Here is a 26064-nt window from a genome sequence, read left to right on the forward strand (position 1 = left end):
TCTCCCCCCCATTTACCCCAAATGGAAGCAACGGGCAGGGCCATTCTGAGGCCTGACAGGACTTTCCCATTGGTCTTAGTGCCCTAGGATGCAGATGGCCTGACCTGAGCTAATGATGGCAGTATTAATCCTAGACTGCTGTTGAGTATGCAGCATTAGAACATATATTTCCATGGATATTAGCCCAGTGACTGTTCAAAATGATGGCTCTCCTAAAACTGCTGAAAATCCTTTCTCCACAATCTTGAGTTTCGAAATGCTGTTCCGAATTCACAACCGCACATTTCCCACATTCCTCTATAGGTTGGACGTGATAAATATGAACCCGCAGCTGTTTCAGAGCATGGCGACAAAAAGAAGGCCAAGAAAGAGAGGGATATGGACGAGCTGAAGAAAGAAGTTTCTATGGTAAGTACTAGGAGGAAGGTTGCTCTTTGTTCGTCTTAAAAATTAATTGTATCTTACATCTTTTGAGTGTATGGTACCCCTCCCCCCAGTCATCCTTCAGTCAGAGACTTGCTTCGTTTTCAAAGTAAAGAGATTATAGCAGTCATACAGATTTTACTGAATTGTAGAGGTTGCTATGGAAAAATTTCATTATAAAAGCCATTAGAGGGTTGGACAAGTTACTCAACACTCTGGCATAACCAAAGGTCCACAGAGGAACTGTGGTTGATATTATCGTGGGCCATTGCTTTTGTGTTTCTGCATCCTACTGAACACGGGGAACTTCCAACCTCTGCAGGCTGCGGAGGCGTCCACAGATGCAACCTGTCTATAGTCTGCCTGGTCATCAGAGAAGGTAGATGAGGTCTAGTAGGTTTCTAAGACTGCTGGGTTTCTCTGACGATAGGTGGCAGGCAGTCGGGCTCCCGTCACACAGCTTGGGCCATTCTCCAGTGAAGAATATTCAGTAGGTGGCTGTGTGGTTGCCAAGCCATTGGGCAATGGTGAAAGTATACTAACTTGTGCACTGAAGAAAAACTTGTCTTCTGAGCCTAATGATAGTGAGGAGTAGTGATATTGATGCTTTTTTAAATCTTTCTTTCTTTTTTTTTTTTTTTAATGGTACAGTGTTTAATTCTCTTCCTTCTGTTTTCCCTTAGGATGACCATAAACTTAGCCTTGATGAGCTTCATCGCAAATACGGAACGGACTTGAGCCGAGTATGTTCTAATTTGTTGTATAGAATCCTGATTTCCCCTATCCCGTTTTCCCCAGTATCACAGGCCTAACCTTAGGGACTCAAGGAGAACAATGAGAGCCACCATCTGAGTGTCTGCTACATGATGTGCACAAAGCTTGGGCCCTTTTTTTTTTTTTTTTTTAAAGATTTTTCATGTGGACCAATTTTTTTCCTTTTTAAGTCTTAATTGAATTTGTTACAACATTGCTTCTGTTTTACATTTTGGTTTTTTGGCCGCAAGGCATGTAGGGTCTTAGCTCTCCGACCAGAGCTCAAACCCATACCCCCTGCATTGGAAGGCCAAGTCTTAACCACTGGACCACCAGGGAAGTCCCAGAGCCTGGGCTTTTATATGCTGTTTTACTATTTTGTTTCCCTTGAAACTTTTTGGAAGTACACGTTATTTTCCCCATCTTGTAGCAGGTGACAGCCCATAGGTGGGAGTCCCAGGATTTGAAACTGAAAAGCTCCAAAGCCATGCTCATCCCCTGACCTTGTGATTACAAATCTTCCCTTTATTCTTCTACATTTGTTAAATTGAGTTGATTATTTCAACTAGTTGAATCTTGAACGATTCAGATTTTTGCACTTTTATCAGCTAGCTCATTGCTGTATGTCAGAGCCTTTGGTTTATTCTATCATTTATTTGAAACTTGTTTTTTAAACAGCTCAAAGAAACCTTTAAAGTATGTATTGTGTATCCTTGTTATCGAGGGGATTTTGATACTAACTTTGCCACAAACAATATAAAAGTAAACAGTCAGGCGCAGGGGTGGAGTTTGTTATTTTCTAGACAGTCACTAAAAAGTCTGAGGAATGACTAGAGTGCCAGCTAATATGTACCTATTGTTTCAATAAATTATCAAGAAGTTCTGAGAAGTCTGGGGGCCTTAAGCTCTGAGAGGAGGCCTGACTCTAAGACCCAGCAGGCAGTTCCTCTCTGAGCACATCACATGGGTTATCTCACTGAAGTTTTCACTAGATTCCTATGAAGTATGTTCTTTGGGACCCTTAGTTACTTATTCAAATGCTGTGGGTCTGTTTTCTTACTTGTAAAACGGGTTGTGGTGAGAATTAAACAATTATTGGAAGCACTGGATCAATTCAGTGCTCAACAAGTAGAGACAGCTCAGATGGCTGGTGGTGGTGTGGTGGTGGTTATTCTGTCCAGGGATCACATCACGAACTTGAGGCAGAGGAGGGTCCTAAATAAGTCCTTATTTTCCTTGAACCATTTGATGTTCTTTATCCCTTTCCCTATACTCCCTAGTTAACTACAATATTAAAAATAACATGAAAACAAAATATATATACACACTTCAGGCAAAAATGTGTTTTCTGTCTTTTTTATGAGTTGGTATTCTATGATGAAAGTAATCACATTTTCCCCTCATGGCCGGAGCCTCGTGTCTCTTGTCTGCTGTCATTGCATCTTGGTTTTAAGGCCCATTAGAAAACAGCAGGGCCCCAGTACAGTGGATGCTTCTTCCAGTGAATACTTTTCAACTGACAGGTGTCCAGGGGGTTAGCTCAAATATGCACATGTGTGAACCCTTCCCTGCCAGACAAGTATTTTAATTGCCATCCAGAGAATAAAGTTCTATACTGAAGCTTGGCAAGTTAACCCAATAACAGGTTGGATTCTGACAGAGATTTTTTTTTTTTTCCTCCTTTGATATTTATAGAGTGATTTTTTTTTTTCCTCTCCCTTCCCTGACAGATTCAAAACATAGGAAACTCTTAAGCTCTTAATTTGCAAAACTGAATCGATTAGTTAAGATTGATATCTTTTTGGTAAAAATGCAGTTTGACATGAATCCCTTATCTATAACTCGGAAGAGACCAGACCAGATTCCAGTCTGTCCGTTTATCAATTTTAAAAGAATTTTAGTTTGGGTGTTGTAGGTTCCTCAGGAAACTTAGGCTGTTGTTTGCCTGAACTGTTGCGGATGTGGGCGGGGGTTAGGTGGGGAATCATCAGAATTTTCCAGCTTCTACATTGCCCTGGGACATTTAGTTTTCTCCCCAACTCTTTTATTGCAGCTTCCCAGCTGTCTGGTGGCTGTATTAGCTTGTAAGTCCTGAAGCAGTTTGTCTTATTTATGTTGCTCTATTTCTCAGGGCTTAACAACTGCCCGAGCTGCTGAGATCCTGGCCCGAGACGGTCCCAATGCCCTCACTCCCCCTCCCACGACCCCAGAATGGGTCAAGTTCTGTCGGCAGCTGTTCGGGGGGTTCTCAATGTTACTGTGGATTGGAGCAATTCTTTGTTTCTTGGCCTATGGCATCCAAGCTGCTACAGAAGAGGAACCTCAAAATGATAATGTGAGTGCCATTGTTTCTAATTTGGGTTATTAGGTATACATAAAGTATCCTCTGTCTTTGCCACCTACTTATTTTCAGTTACCACTGGATACTTGATGGTTTTAAACACTGGGAAAAAGTAGCATCAGCAACGATTGCCTTCAAGGCCCATCCGTTCTTCCTTCTTCGTTTCAGGTTCTCTCTCCCATCTCCTGCCCTGTGTGTAGATGTTCTTCCAAGCTGGGCATGTGCCCTGCATGTTGTTGCTGTGAACAAGCAGCTCTGCTCAGGCCCTGGCTCAGGTCTTGCTGCCACTGAGTGGCAGAGCACAGCTTTTAATATTGGAACATTACACACGTCCAGAAATGTTCGGTAGCCATTCTTCAGAAGTCACAAGTTGTTTTGAAAATATCTTTCTTTAATAAAGCAGGAGAAACTGATTCATGTAGAATATTTCCCAAAGTCTGTCAAGCTAGTGACCAAGTGTCAGTGTGACTCCATTTCTGACACTCTTGTACACCGTCTCTTGGAAGACAAACATGAAGACATGAGTTTTGTATTTCTGAAGCCTTGATCTCTGTTAAAAGTCTGGTTTTTATTCAGTCGAAAATTAACTGAATGTTCCCAATTCTTTACTAAGAACCATGCATCCTAACTTGTTTGTTCTGTCCCAGCTGTATCTTGGTGTGGTGCTGTCCGCCGTCGTCATCATAACTGGGTGTTTCTCCTACTATCAAGAAGCTAAAAGCTCAAAGATCATGGAGTCCTTCAAAAACATGGTTCCTCAGGTACCTGCCGCTTTGTCCTTCCCCATCAGGTGACTTGACAGCCCCAAGAATGTGAGCTGGTGTGAAGCTGAGGTTTTCCAAATATTCAGTGGCTCCATCAGAGAGAGGGGGGGATGCCTTCTCCCCACAACCAAAACCAGATCTGTTTTTCTTATACCCCAAAAAGTGAGTGTCTCCCCTCTGGATGTACACAGCACGATGGCAACATGCGGACTGCCTCTTAGATAACTTGAGCAAGCTTTTGTTAACTTGTATAAGTAAACAGATTAATATTTTTGCTATACATTCAGATAATTAGGATTACAGATCATTTGGTAATTTTGACACTACCTTGCTGCTATTCGTTTTTATCTGATGGAATGGTGTAAACTGTATTCTTCTTCCAAAGCAAGCCCTCGTGATTCGAAATGGTGAAAAAATGAGCATAAATGCAGAAGAAGTCGTCGTTGGGGATCTGGTGGAAGTGAAAGGAGGGGATCGAATCCCTGCTGATCTCAGAATCATCTCTGCGAACGGCTGCAAGGTAGGTTTAAACAGAGTCTCCGTAGCTCCGGACAGAGTGGGTTGAGTGGTCCAGTAGCCCGGGACAAGGCTTGTGCTGCTCACGTGGCGCGTCTTACTTTTCTCACGGGCAGGTGGATAACTCCTCACTCACTGGAGAATCAGAACCGCAGACCAGGTCTCCGGATTTCACCAATGAAAACCCGCTGGAGACACGGAACATTGCCTTTTTTTCAACCAACTGCGTTGAAGGTAGACCGTTTTGAAGCACTCTTCAGCACGGCGTGGCATTTATCTTGGGCATTAACAACCACCACCAAAAAAACCCACGGCCACAATTTCTCTTTTTGTCTTACTGGCCCCATTTCTGACCACTTCAGTTAGGCACAGGGCAGAAGCAATTGACTTGCTGGCAGGAAGACCCAGGAAGCCTCGGGGCTGTTTTTTCCCTCTTCCCTCCACCTCCTGCGTGCCTCTTCTGTTGGCAGTGCTAAGCTAGCATGGGATTTGGAGCTGCTGTCCTGCTAATGGAGAGAAATCCCTGTGCCAAAGTCCCTATAGTTTAAAACAGACAGCGTATACCACCAAGGAGCTGGCCCTTAAAAACATGTGTGTTTCTGTCTCTTTTTTTTAAACCCTGCCAGGTAATTGTGCAGAGTCTGTGGCTTCATTGGTAAAATTTAGTACAATTCCCCCTCCTCCTCCTTTTAAGGTACTGCACGTGGCATTGTCGTGTACACGGGGGATCGCACCGTGATGGGCAGAATCGCCACGCTCGCTTCTGGGCTGGAAGGGGGCCAGACTCCCATCGCTGCGGAAATTGAACACTTTATCCACATCATCACGGGTGTGGCCGTGTTCCTGGGCATGTCGTTCTTCATCCTTTCTCTGATCCTCGAGTACACCTGGCTTGAGGCCGTCATCTTCCTCATCGGCATCATCGTAGCCAACGTGCCAGAAGGTTTGCTGGCCACCGTCACGGTAAGAGGCTTGGGGAAGGCGATGCTCGCTCACTCTTGACGGCCTGACTGATTGTGAGACTCATCCGCTACCCTTTCCTCAGGGACTGCGGGGGCTGCCGACTTAGGTTTTTTTTTGCATGTGTTTGTACGTGGGTTTTCTTCAGAGCCACCTGGTGGGGTTAGACAGTGAAAAGACCTCAGCATGTTTTCATACGGAAGATAGTAACCCAGAAGCATACTTTTTTTTTTCCTTGAATTTTATCACATGGTCCAGAACAGTGTAGCACAGAAAGGAGAAGAACTTGGGGGTAAGTAGGGAAAACAGACTATGGTAAATCCTGGCTATTTTCACTTTTCTTAATAGTCTGCTTTTTGGAGGGGGGTGGGGGAAGCCCCATATACACGTTACCATTATTATTTCCTCCAACTTCAGAGGAAGCTTGGAGAGATGTAGTTTTAGACAAATTGCTCCCATGTTAGGGGGTAGCCAGAGTTAGTATGGAATGGCCCGCCTGGTTGAGTTTGAAGTAATCTGGCTCCAACGCTTTAGGTGTGCCTGACCCTGACCGCCAAGCGCATGGCCAGGAAGAACTGCTTAGTGAAGAACCTGGAGGCTGTGGAGACCTTGGGGTCCACGTCTACCATCTGCTCAGACAAAACCGGAACTCTGACCCAGAACCGGATGACGGTGGCCCACATGTGGTTTGACAATCAAATCCACGAGGCCGACACGACGGAGAATCAGAGTGGTAAGACCAGGGCCCGGCCCACACCTGAGCCTCACCTGCTTGCTTGTTTTTTATCATTTGGTAAAGAGGGTTTTAGATGGTTTGGGTTTTTTGTCTTTTGGGGTTTTGTTTGCATGTCAGTACAAACATGGTTGGAAAATGCCGAAAACCTGACTGGTTGCATTCATTGGGAAATGAGACGTGTCACCTCACATTTCTGTGGGCCCTTAGTACAAAGCTAGCTCATTATTTTCCTCTCTTTTTGCTTCCACCAGGTGTCTCATTCGACAAGACCTCGGCCACCTGGCTCGCTCTGTCCAGAATTGCAGGGCTTTGTAACAGGGCCGTGTTTCAGGCTAACCAGGACAACCTGCCTATCCTGAAGGTAGGCTCAGCAGTTCTGTTAAGGTTGCCTTAGAGGTGTGCAGATGCCACCCAAGAACCACCACCTGAGGGTTCTCTTTAAATAGCACATGGCCTTTGGGGGCTGTAGAGTAACTGGGACACTTGGAATGGTCCATGGGATGCTTTGCTATGTGTAACTTGAGTTGTGTTGCCTGTAGACCCCAAACTACTTTCAGTACCCTGCGGTCAATATAGGTCAGTAAAGGGGGAATATACAGTAAAAACTGACCAAAGAGGAGTTGGGGGAGGTGGGAGGCAATCTTTACTGGTGAAAAACCTAATTAGTAAAATCCAGCTTTACTACTCTTGAGTTTACGTGGTGATCGCCTAACCTAGCAGACAGTGAGGGCTACTTTTGTGACTTAATAATCGCATTTGCCTATTAGGATACAGCAGATTCCAGTCAATCCCTTAAGCCATTTATTTTCTTAAAATAACTCAGCTATTTCTCTTATCTTATTTGTTCTTAGTTGGCTACTAATGACGCAGAAATAAGCTAAGCGTAGCCTCGTGGAATTTGCATGAAATTTGAAATGACTGAGAGATTTTTCTGTGTGGCCCAGTAAAGACTTGGTCCCAGAAAGGTCACGAGCTGCACAAGGTCCTTGCGGACAAGAGGAGCTGCACGGGGCCCTCTGGGTGGCTCCCTCTCCCCGAAGCTGCCTGTGGTGGTTCTGGGTAGAAACTGGGTTGTCGAAGACAATGTGCCTCCGATGGAACCAAGATGGCTTCTGTTGTGAAGATAGGATTCCTTTATTCTTTAAAGGAGATTCTCTTGGCATTTGAATTGATGTTGTTTTGAGGAAGATGTTGTTGATCTTGGGATAAAACTTGAGATGCCAGCTTCATCGTTTTTCTTACCTCAAAGTGGAAATTTTCTAGGCTTTGAGAACAGGGACTCATAAGTATCCAGTCTTCGCTCATTTCAAAGCTCCAGAAAGGTAGCATGAGAAGTTATTTCCGGGGGTTGGGGCCATGTTATATTAATGGCATTATCAAAAATTTAAAAAAAGGCATGCAGCCCAATTCTGCTTTAGTAACTGGCCTTTATTAAAAGTGATCCCACTTATTTCATGCTTCTTACCAAACCTGGCCACATTTCTTATTAAACAGGGCTACTATATTTGTAAGTGAGCATTAACTTGCTATCTGCACGTGCGGCCTGGCGTGCCAAAGTTCTAAAATGTTTATCTGTGTAAAAGTTGGCTGTAGCCGAAAATGTTTTTAGTATGTCAAAATCTAAGTGTAACAGTGTATCACACAAAATATATGTGTTACCGAAAATGTATGCATTAACTACAATGGTGGCTGATTACATTACCGTTGGAGCTAATAATAGCTTTCAGTTTGCATCATTCAGGCCCAGACAATCCTGCACAATTGAATTAGTTTAGAATGTAAAGTCCTGTTTTGCCCTTGAAACAGACAGCTTGCCCTCTGTCCTGAGAACGCAAGGCGTTTTCTTTTTTAAATTGCAGGGCAGTGAAGGGGACCGTAAATATTTACATTCTCACTCTGTATTTTCAGATTCATAACTAGAAATAGGTGGTTGGGAATGGTTGGCTTTGAGACTTCTCAGCAGGCCCAGGGAAGGTAAAAAAGGCCGGAGTAGGTTGGAAGAGTGTCTTGTGCTTCTTCCAAGCGTAGGTGACGCCTTCTTGCACTGGTTTCGGCGGAGGGGGCCTCTGGGTGGAGCGGGAGGCCGGGAGGCCGGCAAGGAAGAGGTTGGAGTTTAGGGGCTGTGACGCCGTGGTCACTCGCCACAACTGTGCTCCTCCTCGCCCAGCTCCCCTCTCCTCCTGACGGGTGGGAAGACATTCTGAGTCTTCTCTGGCTTTCAGCGATGCCTGGGTAGAGCGCTTTCAGGGTGACTAACAGAGGCATCTCTGTTCGCAGCGGGCCGTTGCAGGCGATGCGTCCGAGTCCGCGCTCCTGAAGTGCATTGAGCTGTGCTGCGGTTCTGTGAAGGAGATGAGAGAGAGATACACCAAGATCGTCGAGATACCCTTCAACTCCACCAACAAGTACCAGGTCTGAGGGTCTGGGGACCTTGTGGGGGGCCCGAGGGGACAGAAGAGAAGGACATACGCTGGAAAAAGATCCATCATCCCTTTTGGAATTTTCCACGCTGAAATGCTTTCTAAAAACGAATGAGTCACACTCTTTTATGAATGCTTTTAACTTTACATCTTACCCTGACTCCGTATCGAAAATCCGAATTTATTTGAGTATTAGTAAGATAAATGAAGCCTCTTCTAATATGTTGTCTGGGCCCTTTTGAATTCTCATTTGTCGGTTGGAGTGGGTGTGGGCGTTTGGAGAGGGGGCTGGGTAGGGCTGCAGGTGCACACATGTGTGCCAGTCCCTTTTCTGAATTTTCTTCGGGAAAACTGTGTACATGAACACGTGTCAGGGATGTATGAGCACCTCACCACGTTTGTTTCTTCTGTAGCATTCAAAGTGTGTCACAACGTGCGAGACACTTCAGAGTTCAGAAATAGGGGCTCTTGGATATTTTTGAAAACAACTACTAGGGACTTAACCTGGTGGTCCAGTGGTTAGGACTCCACCCTTTCACTAACGAGGGCCTGGGTTCCATCCCTGGTCGGGGAACTAAGATCCCACAAGCTGCGCGACGCGGCCCAAAAAAAGAAAAAAATTCCCTCCCTGGGCTGCCCGTCCCAAGCCATCCAACGTTTGCATCTCCACCATCCTTCACAGTTGTCCATCCACAAGAACCTCAGCACGGCTGAGCCCCGGCACCTGCTGGTGATGAAAGGTGCTCCGGAAAGGATCCTGGACCGCTGCAGCTCCATCCTCATCCACGGCAAGGAGCAGCCCCTGGACGAGGAGCTGAAGGACGCCTTTCAGAACGCCTACCTGGAGCTGGGTGGCCTCGGAGAGCGCGTGCTGGGTAGGCAGATAGCCTGGCAACAGGGCCGCAGACAAGTCCGGGAGACGATTGCAACTTACTGGGTTAACCTCTGTTTCTCCTTAACGTCCCTTTATTTGCCCCCTATTGTTTTGAAAACAATAAGAGCTGGAGACACTGGACGGCAACATGCTGTTGGTTTGCTTCTGACTCGGACTTTGACCTTTGGTCTCATGCTGGTCAGTTCTGTTTGCTCAAAAAAAAGAGGGGAAAAGAGTTTTATTATCTGGCTTTTGTTGCTGTGCCCATGATCTGTAAACTTAACGAAATGAAAATTAATTCCTTAGGGCATCTAGAATAAAGCCACTTCCTGACTGCCACAGAATGGCTGTGAACTTACACGGGCACTTGTGCCGCCAGCTCATAAATTAGATGAACGGTAAACTCGGGGCCCAGGATGCCACCTGTCCTTCCTGCTCTGTCAGCCACCTCGGATTAGAAGTACCTTGACCCACTGTGTCACTGAGAAAGTGGCATTTATAATCTTGTAGGTTGGCAGATAAAAATTCATTATTGATGTAATTCTTCTGTTCTTAGTTTGGATAACTTAGAAGTGGTCCCTTACTCATGTTCTTACCTGCTCTCGTCTAACTTGAGGTGTCTTAGGTCTCTATCCAACTGGAAGGTCGCTCTTAAGTGATGTTTGTTTCTGCACCTCCCACCCCAAAGTAGAAGCAGCCTCTCTTATATGAACTCCACTTGATACCACTTTAAAGTCCACTGTAACCCTCACACAACATTGAAAGAAATATCTTAAATATCATGATTCTTGTGTGAACAATAATACTAGATATAAACCCCTTGGGCAGAACGTGTCTGATCTGCATTTATCCTCAAAGAAGCTGGCACGATGGCCCACGTGGGTGCTCAGCAGTATACTTTGGTTAGATGAACAGTGAGCAGAGATGTGGCCTTGATTTTTCCCAGAGACGGAAGTGGAGACAAATACTTACACGATGTGCCACGTCTCAGTAACTGAGTGGGCAGGTCTAGGAGCCGGAAACCATGGTGCCCGAGTCGGTCTGCTCTACATTGAACAAAGCCTCTTCCTCTGAGGCTTAGTGATGGATTCTGTCTTTTGCACAGTTTTTCTTCTAGGCATTGTGTGTCATTCATAAACGTTCGATAAAACTCACTTGGTTATAAAAGTAGACTTTAAAAAACCTTCCAAGCTGAGTGAATAATAAGCCGCTGTCCTGCTGCTGCCTCTGTCACTGGAAGTCCTCACAGGCTCCCTGCCCTCCTGCAGGTTTCTGCCACCTTTTCCTGCCAGATGAACAGTTTCCCGAAGGCTTCCAGTTTGACACCGATGATGTGAATTTCCCTGTTGATAATCTCTGCTTCGTGGGGCTCATCTCCATGATCGACCCACCACGGGCTGCCGTCCCTGATGCCGTGGGCAAATGTCGAAGTGCTGGAATTAAGGTAATGCCCCGCCCCCCTTTTTGGCATCACCTCTCAGCAGCTCGGGGCGCCCTACTTAGTGACGTTGCCTTGTGGGGTCCATGTGGCAGCTGGTGTTTCTCACCCAGAGTATCAATTTCTCATCTCCAAAGCTTTTTAGTTACCACCAGAGAAGACCAAATGTTATTAAGATGTTGGTGTAAACTGCAGATGAGGGATTGAAAAAAAAAAAAAAAATCAACTTTTTAAGGGAAATGTAATGTAGCAAATTAAAAAGAGCAGAAGACTTGGTAAGTTTTTTTTTTTAAATAAATTTATTTTAAAAGTAGTATGGTTTAACAAATTCAACAAAGTTATATAGGCACTTTTTTTTTTTAACATCTTTATTGGAGTATAATTGCTTTACAATGGTGTGTTAGTTTATGCTTTATAACAAAGTGAATCAGCTATACATATACATATATCCCCATATCCCCTCCCTCTTGCATCTCCCTCCCACCCTCCCTACCCCACCCCTCTAGGTGGTCACAAAGCACCGAGCTGATCTCCCTGTGCTCTGCGGCTGCTTCCCACTAGCTGTCTATTTTAGATTTGGTAGTGTATATATGTCCATGCCACTCTCTCACTTCGTCTCAGCTTACCCTCCCCCCTCCCCGTGTCCTCAAGTCCATTCTCTACGTCTGTGTCTTTATTCCTGTCCTGCCCCTGGGTTCTTCAGAACCTTTTTTTTTTTTTTAGATTCCATATATATGTGTTAGCATACGGTATTTGTTTTTCTCTTTCTGACTCACTTCACTCTGTATGACAGACTCTAGGTCCGTGCACCTCACTACAAATAACTCAATTTCATTTCTTTTCACGGCTGAGTAATATTCCATTGTATATATGTGCCACATCATCTTTATCCGTTCATCTGTCGACGGACACTTAGGATGCTTCCATGTCCTGGCTATTGTAAATAGAGCTGCAGTGAACATTGTGGTACATGACTCTTTTTGAATTATGGTTTTCTCAGGGTATATGCCCAGTAATGGGATTGCTGGGTAGTATGGTAGTTCTATTTTTAGTTTTTTAAGGAACCTCCATATTGTTCTCCATAGTGGCTGTATCAATTTACATTCCCACCAGCAGTGTAAGAGGGTCCCCTTTTCTCGACACCCTCTCCAGCATTTATCGTTTGTAGATTTTTTGATGATGGCCATTCTGACTGGTGTGAGGTGATACCTCACTGTAGTTTTGATTTGCATTTCTCTAATGATTAGTGATGTTGATCATCCTTTCATGTGTTTGTTGGCCATCTGTATGTCTTCTTTGGAGAAATGTCTGTTTAGGTCTTCTGCCCATTTTTGGATTGGGTTGTTTGTTTTTTTGATATTGAGCTGCATGAGCTGCTTGTATATTTTGGAGATTAATCCTCTGTCAGTTGCTTCGTTTGCAAATATTTTCTCCCATTCTGAGGGTTGTCTTTTTGTCTTGTTTATGATTTCCTTTGCTATGCAAAAGCTTTTAAGTTTTATTAGGTCCCATTTGTTTATTTTTGTTTTTATTTCCATTTCTCTAGGAGGTGGGTCAAAAAGGATCTTGCTGTGATTTATGTCATAGAGTGTTATTTTGAAATATTTGCCTTGTTCTAAATTAATACGCTTCATGCAGTGAATGGCTTGTATTCTGTGTTTTCAGTGAACTGGTTTTGGAAGGAATGTTTGGCATACTCTGTATTGGTCTTAAGTTGCAGAGTATTGTTCAGGTACGCTGATACAGTGTGGTTCAGTGTAGTTCGTGTAGTCTCCCTTGTTGCTGGCTGTTTGATTCTCCGCTTTCTCATTCTCATGAGTACTACTGCCCTGAAAAGCTTTGTAAAAATTATTCTCCTACCACCTCGACTGTATTCTAAATATAATCTGGGGTCAAAAAGAGCAGTGACTGATTTGAATTCTTGTTACTTACTGCTTTCCCTCCAAATTGGGCCAGTTTCAGGATGCTGACCCTTTACTCACCAGCATCAGAGTTTTATCATTTTTTTTGTTGGTTTCAGTAAATTTAAGTATTTTTCTGTGATGGTGTAAAAGGAAAAAGATATTGTTTATTCTGTGTGATTGTGTGCCAAGATAAAAACTGGGTATTGCTTTGTGTCTTCTGTGAACTCATGTCTGTATTTTGGGCTAGTTCATGTTTATCGGTTTTATATTTGCATTTCTTTCCCTTTGATATTCCAAGCCGAGTCATCCTTGACACTTACTCTTGCGTACTTGTAAGACTTCTCAAGGTCATTTGCTTGGCTGCTGCGTTCAATAAATTGTCCTCTTCCTTGTCACAGGTCATCATGGTCACCGGAGACCATCCAATCACAGCCAAAGCCATTGCCAAAGGTGTGGGCATCATCTCGGAAGGAAACGAGACCGTAGAAGACATCGCTGCCCGCCTTAACATCCCCGTGAGCCAGGTGAACCCCAGGTAAGGCAGGAAGGTCAGAGCACTGTTGCCTTGAATGTGCAGATGCTGGTAGTTGGGCATCTTCAGCTTGGTGTTCTACACAGTTCTCTTCTAGGCTTGCTCCGGGTTAGGGATGCCCCTCCCGTGCCAGAAAACAGCCTTGTCGTTCCTAGGGAGGGTTTTCAATAAGAGCGGTCACCATAAGCCACACTTAGATGGTGCCTACCGCTCTAAGCACTTGCTACAGTACCCACGAAGGCAGGTGATACTCCCACCTTGCAGAGCAGGGAGGCTGAGGCCGAGTCACGCCGTACACTCGGCAGTGTAGCTTCTGAGTTCACGCTGTTAACCGCTGTGCCATACTGCCCTTTACCCAAGCACCTTGTCGTTTTCAGGTCCACACTAACAAAATAAAATGGGCAAGGCACAATTGTCCAGGTAGCTCAGGCCAGAAAGGGAGATTTTGGTAATAAAGTAAAGTAGATAACTTGAGACAACTTTGTTTTTAATGTTTTGTTAAGGTTGAGGGCCACCCCCCCCCCCCTCACCCCTAGCCAAACCCTACTTTGGGTTTGGTTTTTTATCAGCTCTGTCACCGCCTAAAACTTAGTTATGTTATTTCAATGCGTCTTACAAAGATGGGGAAAGGAGGATGAGAGACAGGCCTGCCCAGTGATTATTGCGAGTCTTGAATGAGATATATGAAAATGCTTTGTAACCTGTGAAACACTGCACAGATAACACATAATGGGGACAGTTCCCCCTGGCTCTGTGGTGTTTACGCAGTGTTCTGCGTAGCGTGGCAACATTCCTTCTTGGGGATGAGCATCGTGCTGGTGAAGTGACGGGTGACTTGTCTTTCGGTCCTAATGGTAGGGATGCCAAGGCCTGCGTGGTACATGGCAGTGATCTGAAGGACATGACTTCCGAGCAGCTGGATGACATTCTGAAGTACCACACGGAGATCGTGTTTGCCAGGACCTCTCCGCAGCAGAAGCTCATCATTGTGGAGGGCTGCCAGAGACAGGTCAGCGCACAGCCGGGGCCGGGCTCTTTCAGGTGCTACTGACCTCGGTGATTGCAGTTCCAGTAAAAACAAAAAGCAACAGTGGTGGAAACATGAGCCCGTTTCTCTCAGTCTCAGTATACACGTGCCAGTAAGACGCTCCAGGCATAGAGAGAAGGGTGGTGACTGGATCACGGTTCAGCCGAGACACGTACTCCACTGTACAGGTCTTCGCTGTGGCCCAGAGTCGGAGCTTCGGCACTCGCCTGGAATAGCAGAGCAGGGTCCTAATGTGTACACCGGAGATGTGAATGTCCAGGAGACTCGCATCCCATACCTGGGAAAGACCTGGGGGTGGGGGGATGCATAAAGGAACGGGGCTTTCCAAAGTGCCACTCGCCCAAGTCATGACTTTGAGTAGCCCTTGTGAACAAGGTGGGGGACACGTTTGTTGTCACTCCTGGATTCTGGCTGTGGCTGTGTGCATTCCCGGCTGTGACGGTTCCGCGTCTCTATAGAGCCTCAGTGGGAAAGGAGCAGTGTCTGTCCTGAGAGGCGACTGGAGGCCGCACCTCCCTTATACCCATCGCTAGACTAGACTACACGATTCCTAACCTGCATCCCTCCTTTTTCTGGCAGGGCGCCATCGTGGCTGTAACTGGCGACGGTGTCAATGACTCTCCGGCTTTGAAGAAGGCTGACATCGGGGTTGCCATGGGGATTGCTGGCTCAGACGTGTCTAAGCAAGCTGCCGACATGATTCTCCTGGATGACAACTTTGCCTCAATTGTGACTGGAGTAGAGGAAGGTGAGAGTGCTGCATGTAAAGCGACCAGCAAAACCTCATTCAGATGCTGCAGAGCCGTGTCAGTTTCTGTACGCTTCAGGGATGTGTGCAGTATCTGGTCCCTCTCATTAAGCTCTACAGTAAAAGCAATCTTTCTTTTGCTTTCATAGGTCGTCTGATTTTTGATAACTTGAAGAAATCCATTGCCTACACCCTCACCAGTAACATTCCAGAGATCACCCCCTTCCTGATATTTATTATTGCAAACATTCCACTACCCCTGGGGACTGTCACCATCCTCTGCATCGACTTGGGGACAGACATGGTGAGTGACTGTCGCGGCTTCCACACACCACAGTGTTAAGGTGTGGCATTAGCACTCACCGCTGTGCTTCTCTGGGTCCCCGTGGCCACTGTAAGGAAAAGAAATGCTCGGTAGTGACATTTCCGATGTGTGGCAGCCTCAGCATCAAAGACTGAGTGTTATCATTCCTCGAGACAGCTGACAACATCTGTTTATCAGATAGAAATCTTCCCTTTTGTATAACTTTGCCCCTTTTGTTTTTGAAAGTGGGACTCGTAATATCTCATGTTATGAAAAACATTTTTTAAAGGGAGGGCAAGAATTTTAAAACAAAAGCTTCACAACATCAGCTTGCTGGTTTCTGATAACTTGAAATCCCTTCTCGCCCCTCCTCCCCAGGTTCCTGCCATCTCCCTGGCTTATGAGCAGGCTGAGAGCGACATCATGAAGAGACAGCCCAGAAACCCCCAAACGGACAAACTCGTGAACGAGCGGCTGATCAGCATGGCCTACGGACAGATTGGTGAGCCGGCAGGTTTAAAGTATCTGTAGGGGGTGGTGTCTGCCTTCTGAGACTTCAAATGTTGGGTGACTTTCAAATCTAGGATGAGCCATGACCTAGGGTGAGACTGGGGATTTTTTTTAGATTCCCTTCCAAGTGGGAATAAATCTTTTGCTGTCTGCCAAGAAACCGTAGTTCTTTAGACTGGGCACCTGCGACTGAGCTCGTCTGCCTTAGAACCGAGGACGCCCCTGCTCACAGAGCCTTTCCAGTGCCAGGCACAGTTCCTGGGAGCTGCCCTATTAACTCAAAGGCGGCTTTTCCTGGGGAAACCTAGTGTCTGTCACTCATTTGGCTCTGCAAACCCTAACTCACTGTCCAGAGTTTGCAGGTTTGGCTGATAGGTCACCGCCAAGTGGCTCCTCTGCACGCCCACTCTCCCCACCCCCAGTGCTTGATTTCTGTTCCACCAGTGGCGCAAGACCAGCTAACACATGGTCTAGGTGGTGGGCAGTGATCCTAAATCCTCTGCCTTTAGGAAAACTTGGTGAAGCCACCATCAGCAACTTGTTCTTCTGGAGTAATGGGTTGTATCACTGCGAACACTTGGGTAAAATGGGACAGATTAGTACATTACAGAGATATGGAAAAGATTGATTTGACAGTTGGCTGACAACAAAGTGATTGGCTGATGGCCAGAAAGACCTCTAATTTTGACCAGAAGGAAGACTACGTCCAGAGCGTGGGATGAAATCCCACCCCAAGAAGTTGAGGGCACAGTGATTGGATTGGATCCTGGGGAGAACGATCCTGAAAGTGGGGGAGGAGAAGGATGGGGTCAGAAAGTGCCACATTCATGATTTCCACAGTGGCTGGCAGAAAGGCGATGTGTAAAAGTTTTGAGACATGGGAGGGAAAGTCATAATATTTCAGAAATTAAAATGTAGGGAAATGGATTTTTACCCCCAAGGGTCGTGCCCTGATAGAAGCAGATGATTGAGTAATAGAGATGGGTGTTTAAGAGCAAGGCCCGGGCACCGTCTTTTAAGCTCTAAAAAGTGACTCACAGTGGAGCAGGCGTGAGCAAGGAGTGTGTCCCGGGTCGTCCGTCCCACCGGTCATAGCCTGTGAGTGATCAAGACCTTCCTCCAGGCCCTGGCGTTCAAGTTGTCTTTCCAACCTCTCAGGTATGATCCAGGCCCTGGGGGGCTTCTTCACTTACTTTGTGATTATGGCTGAGAACGGCTTCCTCCCGACTCACCTGCTGGGCGTCCGAGTAGACTGGGATGACCGCTGGATCAACGACGTGGAAGATAGCTACGGGCAGCAGTGGGTGAGTGAGGGCTGCCCGCCTGACCAGTGCTGGACGGAGCTCCTCCAGCCCCAGGGGATGGGGCCACACGGCCTCCGGACACGCGGGCTCATCTGTCTGCCTTATGCATTTCAGACCTACGAACAGAGGAAGATCGTGGAGTTCACCTGCCACACAGCCTTCTTTGTCAGCATCGTGGTGGTGCAGTGGGCCGACTTGGTCATCTGCAAGACGAGGAGGAATTCTGTCTTCCAGCAGGGAATGAAGTGAGTAGGGCACAGTCAGGGGTCCTGGCTTAAAGAAGGGGTCTGGTGACGTCTAAACCCTTTGCCAAAAGCCCAGCACCTGACACACAGGGCAGAGTTTCTGGAAACTTATTTGCGGAGCAAATTGAGGAAGCAAAATGTTTTCTAGGTTTTTTCATCTGACCTCAATCAAGAAGTTCCTAAGTACAACTAATAATACATAAAGACATCGACCTGCCATTTGACACATAGCATTAGAAGATACACTTCTGTTTGTGTTTTTTTAACTTTTCCCCACTCCTTGTTTTTTTAGGAACAAGATCTTAATATTTGGCCTCTTCGAAGAGACGGCCCTTGCTGCTTTCCTTTCCTACTGCCCTGGAATGGGTGTTGCCCTGAGGATGTACCCGCTCAAGTAAGTCCATCCTCTTCTAGCTCCAGAAAGTGGGAAATAGTAAGTGTGGCTTTTCCTCTCATGACACACGTTAGTAGCTGTTATTGTGGGAACTCTTGGGTGATGTGTACAAGAGTTCCTCTGGATTGGAAAGTGAGGAAAGGCTGACTCAGTAATGCAGACCAGCAAATCCACAGACTGTGCTTAGGATTTGCTGTCACTAGGGCCAGCCGGGCTCTGGCCCTTGGGCTTGCTCGCCAGCCAACTGCACTGAGCACTCAGGTCCCCCATGGCCACGGCCCCGTCGTCTTGAGGCCAGCGGGGGATATCCTGGAGTTTGGGGACACAGGTTCCAGTCTTGATTGGCTCACCCAGTCACTGCGTCGCATGGCAAGCGGCTCACCTCTGTGGGCCTCTGACTCTTCTGCTCTCGAAGGACAATGGTGAAGCAGATCTGAGGTCCTTTTACTTTCCAGTCGAGCACGGGTAGTGTTAGGAGATCATGGGCGGAGGACCGGAGGAGGCTGACCGCTAGTCTTTGGCCAGAACCAGACTGGCCTTAAACATGGTGAATGACTGCACTTTGGATAGACCTGAATTTTCACATATAGGATTTGCCACAAACTCCAGTAGTGTTTTGAAGCATTGAGTGTGTTTGTGGTGTCTGCTAACTGGTTGAGGTTAGGCAGCTGCAACCTGTTAAAATATGCTAAACCACAGAAAACGGGACCCTACGAGTCAAGCTTTTGATCTAAACATCAGTCTTCCCGTGCTCGCTCAGACCCATCTGGACTCTCTCGACTAGCCTGTTGCCCTTCACCTCCTCTCACTGATCTCATCCCAAAAGTAACCAAACCCTGTTGGCTTCCCTGACAGCCCATCTGTGGTGCAAGGGGAGCCTGGCATCCAGGGTCTTGTTACTGTGCCAGCCTGTCTTCCTAGCCTTATACCCATCCAGGCTTATGTTGGGTGAATTCAGTACTTCTCTTCTGCCTACATATTTGGGAAGGCTATTCCCTTCTCACCCCATCAGTCCCGATAGTTCCTCAAGGTTGGTTTTCTCAGGGCTTGTCCCCATGTGATCTCACCCTCCTGGGCGTGTGCAGCTGCACCCCTCCTTTGCCATTGTTGTCAGTCACTTCTGCTCGCATAGATTGTTATTTTCAGAGCATGGACCACGACATCTTTTTTGACTTTGTGTCTCCAGCCCCCTGCACAGAGCTGGCACACACAGGGGCAAGTCTTATCCAAGCTGAATTCTATCATCTTGGGCCATTGTTTGTTAAGAGGAGGCTAGGAGGATCAGAGCTCTCTAAAAGGCCAAAATGGAAAATCTCTACAAAATCTCAGCCTACAACAGGCTGGTGGTGCCTCAGGACATCTTTTGCTATGACTAGAGAACTTGTTCCCAATAGGTTCTATCCAGTGTGGAAGGTGGCTTAGTTACAAGGGTCCCCAGGTCAAACGAGGTCATCTTCTAGCATGTGGAGGACACACGAGACAGGAAGAGGAGGAGGAGAGATGCCAGAGCTCTGTCCTGGGACAGTCTTCCTCCAGTGGTTGCTGCGGGAAGCTGGTAGTCAAGAAAGCGTCAGCCTCCTTTGGAGGCCGCCTAGGGAGCCTGTCTCCAGGCTGGGGACTGTGACAGCAGCCCCTGGGCCCCCAAAGCCCTCGGATCTCTGCTAGGGTTCAGCTTCTTATTCCCCAGGTCTGGGACTCAATGCACTCCTGACTGTCCCAAGCCCCACTGTCAGAGACCACATTCAGGGCATGATTAAACTGGTTGTGACCCACACTGGCAGTTCTTTATCTTCAGATGCCAGGACATCAGACAGATAAACTTGAGTGAGCTTCTTAAATACTTTAGAAACAGAAGAAAGAAAATGTCCAGTCGCTCTGGAATCATCAACACACACAAAAAAATCTAAGCTGACCTACAAACCAATTCTCAAGGAAAACCCAACTGAAGGTGGCAGTCCACTTTCTTCTGCCTCTCCAGGCCCTGAGCACACAGCAGCGGGCTGTTTTTATCATGTGTTCTGTGTTAATGCTCGGCCAGCTACCCATGACTGTACTTGGCTTCTCTTTTCAGGCTGATTATTTCATTATCGCTATGCTGATGTGCAGTTTCTTTTCCCTTTGAGTTGTGCATACGCGTATAAATTGTCACTTGATTCTATTTCCAGACCTACCTGGTGGTTCTGTGCCTTCCCCTACTCTCTTCTCATCTTCGTGTATGACGAAGTCCGAAAGCTCATCATCAGGCGACGCCCTGGCGGTAAGTACAGGCATTTTTAGTTGGGGGTGCGGGCTGCGGAGGGGCGCCTGTGGGTCTACTGGCTTTTGCTCTGTTTCCTTTGAAGTGTTTGGGCTCCTCCACAATCAGTCTGCTTGGCTAAGTCCATTGGAAGCCAACTGTAAACTGACTTGAGTCACAGCCCATCCTCAGAATGGAGATCTCAGTTGAGGTTTCAGAACTGACCAAATACAAACCAAATAGGATGCAGTGGAAACTTGGTCAGAAATCTAAACCATCTTTCCAATTAACACGTTACTCTTAAAAGCATTTAAATAAATACAGTTGCGGGCCCAGATTGAATTTGGGTTAAACACCCCACCCCACCCCCCATTGGCTGTGTTCCCCTGAGGTCCATTCTTTCTGTCTTTCCCTCTGCCCCCTCCCGAGGAGGAAGACTCACTGTCACTTATCTCTGTCTCTCTCTGTGGCCCCCAGGCTGGGTAGAGAAGGAGACCTACTACTAGACCCCCTCCTGCACGCCAGGGAGTGTCACGCCGCGCACTCTGCACCCACCACCCACCCCCTCTTTGTGTACTTCAGTCTCGGAATTCGGAATTCTACCCTGGTAGGAAAGCACCAAAGCATGTGGGGAAGCGAGATGTCCCGGAATGAAGCATGTAGCTATATGGGGGGGGGGGGGGGGGGGGCTGCCCGAGAAACATCCGTCTGTGGGAACAACATCGGGAAAGGTTTTTAATGTGCCTTTTTGTTTTTGTAAAAAGGAAAACTCGGAAAGACTGAAAGAATACATTTTATATCTGGATTTTTACAAATAAAGATGGCTATTATAATGGAATTGGTCTCATGCCCTCATCACTTCCACGGTCCAGATTTTCTTGTGTGTGATCGGTCTGGAGCCGTGGTTCCCAGCGCACGAGTCCCTGGCCAGGAGCTTCATCGGCATCACTTGGAACTTGTTAGCACAGCAAAGCCAGGGCCACTGAACCAGAAGCTAACCAGCAATCGGTTTAATAAGTCTCCAGGTGATTCTGATTCACATTCAAGTTTAAGGGCCACAGATTAAGGGGAAACTTTCTGCCCGTGCTTTTGTGGTCTGAGTGGGTGAGCTTACCTCCCCATTTTCCCGTGGGCTGCTGCGGGTGGTATGGCTGGAACTCCCCGTGCTGCCTTCACATCTGCTTCTTGAAGGACACACCTGTCACGAGAAGGATTTTCAGACCCTCAGGGGAGGGCCTCCTCTTCCCGTCCTGGTCACAGCCCCACCTGTGGTCTCTCAGATCATCACCGCCACCACGACAGCCTCAAGTGTCTCTAGACCAAGATTTGTCTGAGAAACAGAAACCCACCTATACACAGTCTGTTGGGACATCACAAAGTGCTTCCCTTCCACGTAACTTGTTCCTAATTTAGCATCGAATAGCTCCATTTCAGAGAGTGGTTATGTTCCAGAAGCTACTTGAGAAAAAAGGTGAAAGATCTGTTCACTTCAAGGTCAAGTATACCTCCGGCTTTCAAAGAGTTAGTGTAAAAGGCCCCCTCAAGTCCCATCGCTCAGTAATCCATCCTGCGTGCTGTTAACCACCTGTACTTCAAGGCTGTCCTTGCTTCAAGCCAGTGCAATGAGGAGTACTTCTGGCACCAATGATCATGATCTGCCAGGTGATCATAGATATTGGGTTCGAGTATTTTTTCTCTGAAAAGCTGAATTCATTGCTCATGCCTCTTGTGCTGCTCACTTCCAAGCTGTGCAGATGGGAAGGGAACGGGTGATGCCCACATACCAGCCAGTCATTACCCCCAGCCTCTCCTGCTAGGGGCACTGGGAGGGCCAGGTGGTCTGTGCCTTCTTAGTCCAACCCACCAGTCTTCCTTTCTTTCTCGGGGCACTTTCTTCCAGGATGATCTCTATGCCTGTAGGCAAGTCATTTTTAAAGAGACACTTGTTCAGCCCAACATAAGGAAACTAGGATAAAGCTAAGAACCAACAGAGATCTCAGGCTCAGGGCTGGTGGTTACTGGGTCCTCCCTGAGGACATAGCTCTGAGGGCAAGAATGAGGCTGCCCCACGTGCTTAGACTGGCACAGCCTTGTCAGAGGCTTGCTGGCCTCTCTACTCCCTACACGTCTGTTTCCTGGCACGCCTGACAGCTGACGAGTGAACATACCCCTGATGAAGGTCATGGGTATTCCCTACTTAGAGGCATTTGAAGCAGCCTGAGACCGTAGACTCTGGAGGTGACCCCGGATAGCTTTCTGGCCAGGCCTCTGTGCAGCCCTGGACTTCTGGGAACACGGCGGGGAAGGCAGAACAGGACAAGGGCAGAGTGGAACCTCCCGCCTTCTTTCCACCCGAATACCTCTGCCCTTTCTCTGTTTGACAATCCCTTGAATAAAAAGTTTTACAGCCGAACGTTTGATCTAGAGACCGCAGATAAGCAGCAGGCAAAGCTGGCACCAAAGCCAGGCCTCCCAAAGGGCCAGATTTTTCCAAGCTTCCTACAGGCAGCAAGAGTAAGTGCCCGGGCCTCATCATACCCCTTTACATTCACCCACTAACTTTAGCCCTGTCAGGAGGAGCTAAAATTTGCTCCAGAACAATGGAAACAGTCTACCCCACAAATCTGCAGCTGAGCCCCCTTGAATCCCACCCTCCCCTCCCCTGCAATGCCCTCCAGACATCCTCAGGGTAATGCCCTCTTGGTCACCCTCTGTGATGCCCTCCTGACACTTTGACCACCTGCCCCTTTGGCCACGTCGATATCTGAGCTCTTGCCATTTTCAGCGTCCTTACTGCTTCCTTATCTCTTTAGCTCTCACCCTCCTTCCTTTGATGGACAAGCTTCTAAGGAGAGTGCCCATCACTTCTTCATCCCTCTGCCTCCTCCTGCCGGCTCCCATTAACACTGGTCCACCAAAGTTGTCCTGGTTGAGGTCACTGATCTGATTGTTAATCCACTGGGCACTCCCCGGTCCTTCCTTGGCCTCTGCATCACCTATGACTCCATCACACGCCTCCTGAAACAGCCGCTGTGTCTTTCCGACATCACCTCTGCCCTCTCCTCACCTTTCCCCTCATCTCCACCTGCCCCTTGGCTGCTCGTTTCTTCAGGGAGGTCCTCACCCACTCCCGCCTCATATTCTTCCTGGGGTTTCACAACAGATCACCTACATGATGCTTTCCAACTCTCCAATCTGGTCCTCTCTCCTGAGCCTCAGACCCATAAATGCAGTTGTCTCCTGGACATCTGTATTTTTTCAGAAAGAGCACAGCACACTATAGAGTCTTAACCCCAGTGACAAACCCGAGTCTGAGGTCCCTCACAATGAACATGCTCTAGGCAAAGACATCTGTGGCCCTGTTGCCACTTCAGAACCCTGGAAGTCATGTGAGGCTTCGCTCCCCTATCTTGCTGTGGCCCTGCCACCCTGCCCATCACCAACCACTGCTGGTTCCAGTTTGGTGGCTGAGAGCATGGGCTTTGTGTCTTAAGACCCTGGACACAGTGGCCCTGTCACTGACTGACCACAGGCACGGAATTTAGTCTCTTTGTGCTTCATTTACTCTAGAATAAGGGTGGTGTTTCAGAGTTGTTAAAAGGATTATGTGAGATTATATGTAAAGGTATTAGCACAGTGGCTGGCACTATAAATCCTTTCCTCTGCCACCACTGCCTTTCACATCTGGGCATCAGCAACAGCCTCCTGGCTGGTCTCCTTACTTTCTGCCTTCCTCTAATTCAGCAGCTCTCAAAGTGTCATCTCTAGGCCAGCATCACCTGGGAACTTGTTAGAAAGTGCGTTCTAATTCAGACCTACTGAATCAGAAACTCTGGGGAGTGGGGAGAGAACCAGTGATCTGTTTTAATAAGCCTTCCAGGTGATTCTGATGCATGTCAAAATCTAAGAACCATTGCTCTACGCCATCTTCCAAACTCCACTTGGCTGCCTCTCACCATGCATGTCTTCACCCTTGATCTCAGCACAGAAACCCATCTCCGCTCAGCCATCCAAACTCCTGGGCAGTACAAATGTACTGCTTCCCCTGCCGTCCTACAAGTCCCCTTGGCATCCCCCTTGCAACCCAACCTTGGCCCAACCTGCATTCTCCTGGCTAATGACTCACCTTTCCAGATACTATTCAGGCCTTTGTTCCTTGGGAAATGTTCAATGGGCCCTCGTTTTTGCACACCTTACTGTTAGCCCCCTAGGCCTCTGTTTATTGGTTTGTTCCCTTATCAGGCAACTAGAGTTCCTGAGTGTGTGGATCAGGCCACACCCGCCCCAACATCTGGCACAATCGGTGCTTGTTGAATGAATTAAAGCATGCTCATTACCAGGCTTTTTTTCTGCTGCCCAAGCAGCCATATTTTTAACATTTCACCCTCATCTCTTGAGTCTCTGTTTTTGGATCAGAACTGATACCACCCAAAGGAAATCCATGCCCAGGCTTGCCAGAGATCTATGAGTTAGGGCCTCTCCCCATCTCTCAAGACTCTGAAGTTGGAAATCAGAGAGTATTAAGAACGAGTCATGGAGGGAATTAGGATGGCCAGAGATGGACTAGGAGACGACAGCACAAGAAGGTAAACAAGGTGAGGAGATCTACACACAGACACTGAAAGAGACACAGGTCCTCGGACCTGCCTGGGTTCCAGAGCTTTCAAATCCCTGTCCTGAGCCTCAAATAATCTCACAAGAAACCCTTCCCACCCTCCAACTAGGTTGGAATCTCCTATTAGGTAGTTGATTAGTACTCTGCTTCTTCATAGAACTCACAGTTCTAAACATTTATTACTCAATTATGTAATAATTAATCTAACATCCATTTTTGCCTGCTAACCTATAAGCCCTATGAGGTCTGGGAGCTGGTCTGTTCTTTTCCATTTTATCCCTGGTGCTCAGTTCAGTACCTTAAAAAGAGAAGTTGGCACTTAGTACAGTGGCCAACACTCCCTATTTAAAGAGAAGGGCGGGTTCCGGCTCAAGAGGACAACGTAGGAAGATCCTGAATTCGCCTCCTCCCACGGACATGCCGAACCTACAGCTACATATGGAACCATTTCCTCTGAAAAAAACCCCTAAAAACTAGCTGAGCAACTCCTACACATCAGGCAAAGCACATTGAAGCAGAGAGGAAAGGCCGAGACACAATCTGGCCGTAAACTCTACCCTCAGTGTGATGACCCACCATCAGGAAGGAATCTAAAATCCAGAGCTTCTCCCTGAGGAGCAAAGGCACCGGCACCCCAACTTTAAGACCTGCATCTGAGAGACAAGCCCGCAAAACGTCTAGCTTGGAAAACCAACGGGGCTTGCGTCCACAAGACTCACAGGCTATAGTGAATGGAGAAACAGCTCTTAAAGGGCTCATATGTTTGGACTCACTTACCCCAGAGAACAGCGTGGAGCTGACTGAGTGGCATCCAGGTTATGTGAAAGAGGCTTATTTGCTTGCCTTAAAGCATCAGCCTGAGGGCAGACATCTAATTTAACACACACCTAAGGGCCTGCAGGGTTCTTTCTAGGGATGAAGGCTGCTGGCAGGCACCATCTGCGCCCCTCCTCTGCCTTGCTCAGCTTGCTAGTATCTCCCGGGAAGGAACTTGTACCC

At 47.2% G+C, this 26064-nt stretch overlaps 1 protein-coding gene across 1 annotated transcript in view; it reads left to right on the plus strand.

Moving 5' to 3' along the window:
• The window catches only part of ATP1A1 (ATPase Na+/K+ transporting subunit alpha 1), a 32636-nt gene extending 11348 nt beyond the window's left edge, over positions 1–21288 (plus strand). Inside the window, exons 2-23 of the mRNA XM_059928689.1 lie at positions 304–408; positions 1107–1166; positions 3308–3511; positions 4165–4278; positions 4667–4801; positions 4914–5031; positions 5492–5760; positions 6292–6490; positions 6745–6854; positions 8771–8905; positions 9596–9788; positions 11056–11231; positions 13528–13664; positions 14520–14670; positions 15289–15457; positions 15607–15761; positions 16140–16263; positions 17430–17575; positions 17690–17820; positions 18113–18214; positions 20380–20471; positions 20928–21288. Coding sequence (XP_059784672.1) covers positions 304–408; positions 1107–1166; positions 3308–3511; positions 4165–4278; positions 4667–4801; positions 4914–5031; positions 5492–5760; positions 6292–6490; positions 6745–6854; positions 8771–8905; positions 9596–9788; positions 11056–11231; positions 13528–13664; positions 14520–14670; positions 15289–15457; positions 15607–15761; positions 16140–16263; positions 17430–17575; positions 17690–17820; positions 18113–18214; positions 20380–20471; positions 20928–20956 — 3054 coding nt within the window. The 3' untranslated portion in view covers positions 20957–21288. The remainder of the gene's footprint in view (positions 1–303; positions 409–1106; positions 1167–3307; positions 3512–4164; positions 4279–4666; positions 4802–4913; positions 5032–5491; positions 5761–6291; positions 6491–6744; positions 6855–8770; positions 8906–9595; positions 9789–11055; positions 11232–13527; positions 13665–14519; positions 14671–15288; positions 15458–15606; positions 15762–16139; positions 16264–17429; positions 17576–17689; positions 17821–18112; positions 18215–20379; positions 20472–20927) is intronic.
• Positions 21289–26064: the final 4776 nt, after the last annotated feature.

Source organism: Balaenoptera ricei, chromosome 1 (genome assembly GCF_028023285.1).
Source record: "Balaenoptera ricei isolate mBalRic1 chromosome 1, mBalRic1.hap2, whole genome shotgun sequence".
NCBI classification, from domain to species: domain Eukaryota; kingdom Metazoa; phylum Chordata; class Mammalia; order Artiodactyla; family Balaenopteridae; genus Balaenoptera; species Balaenoptera ricei.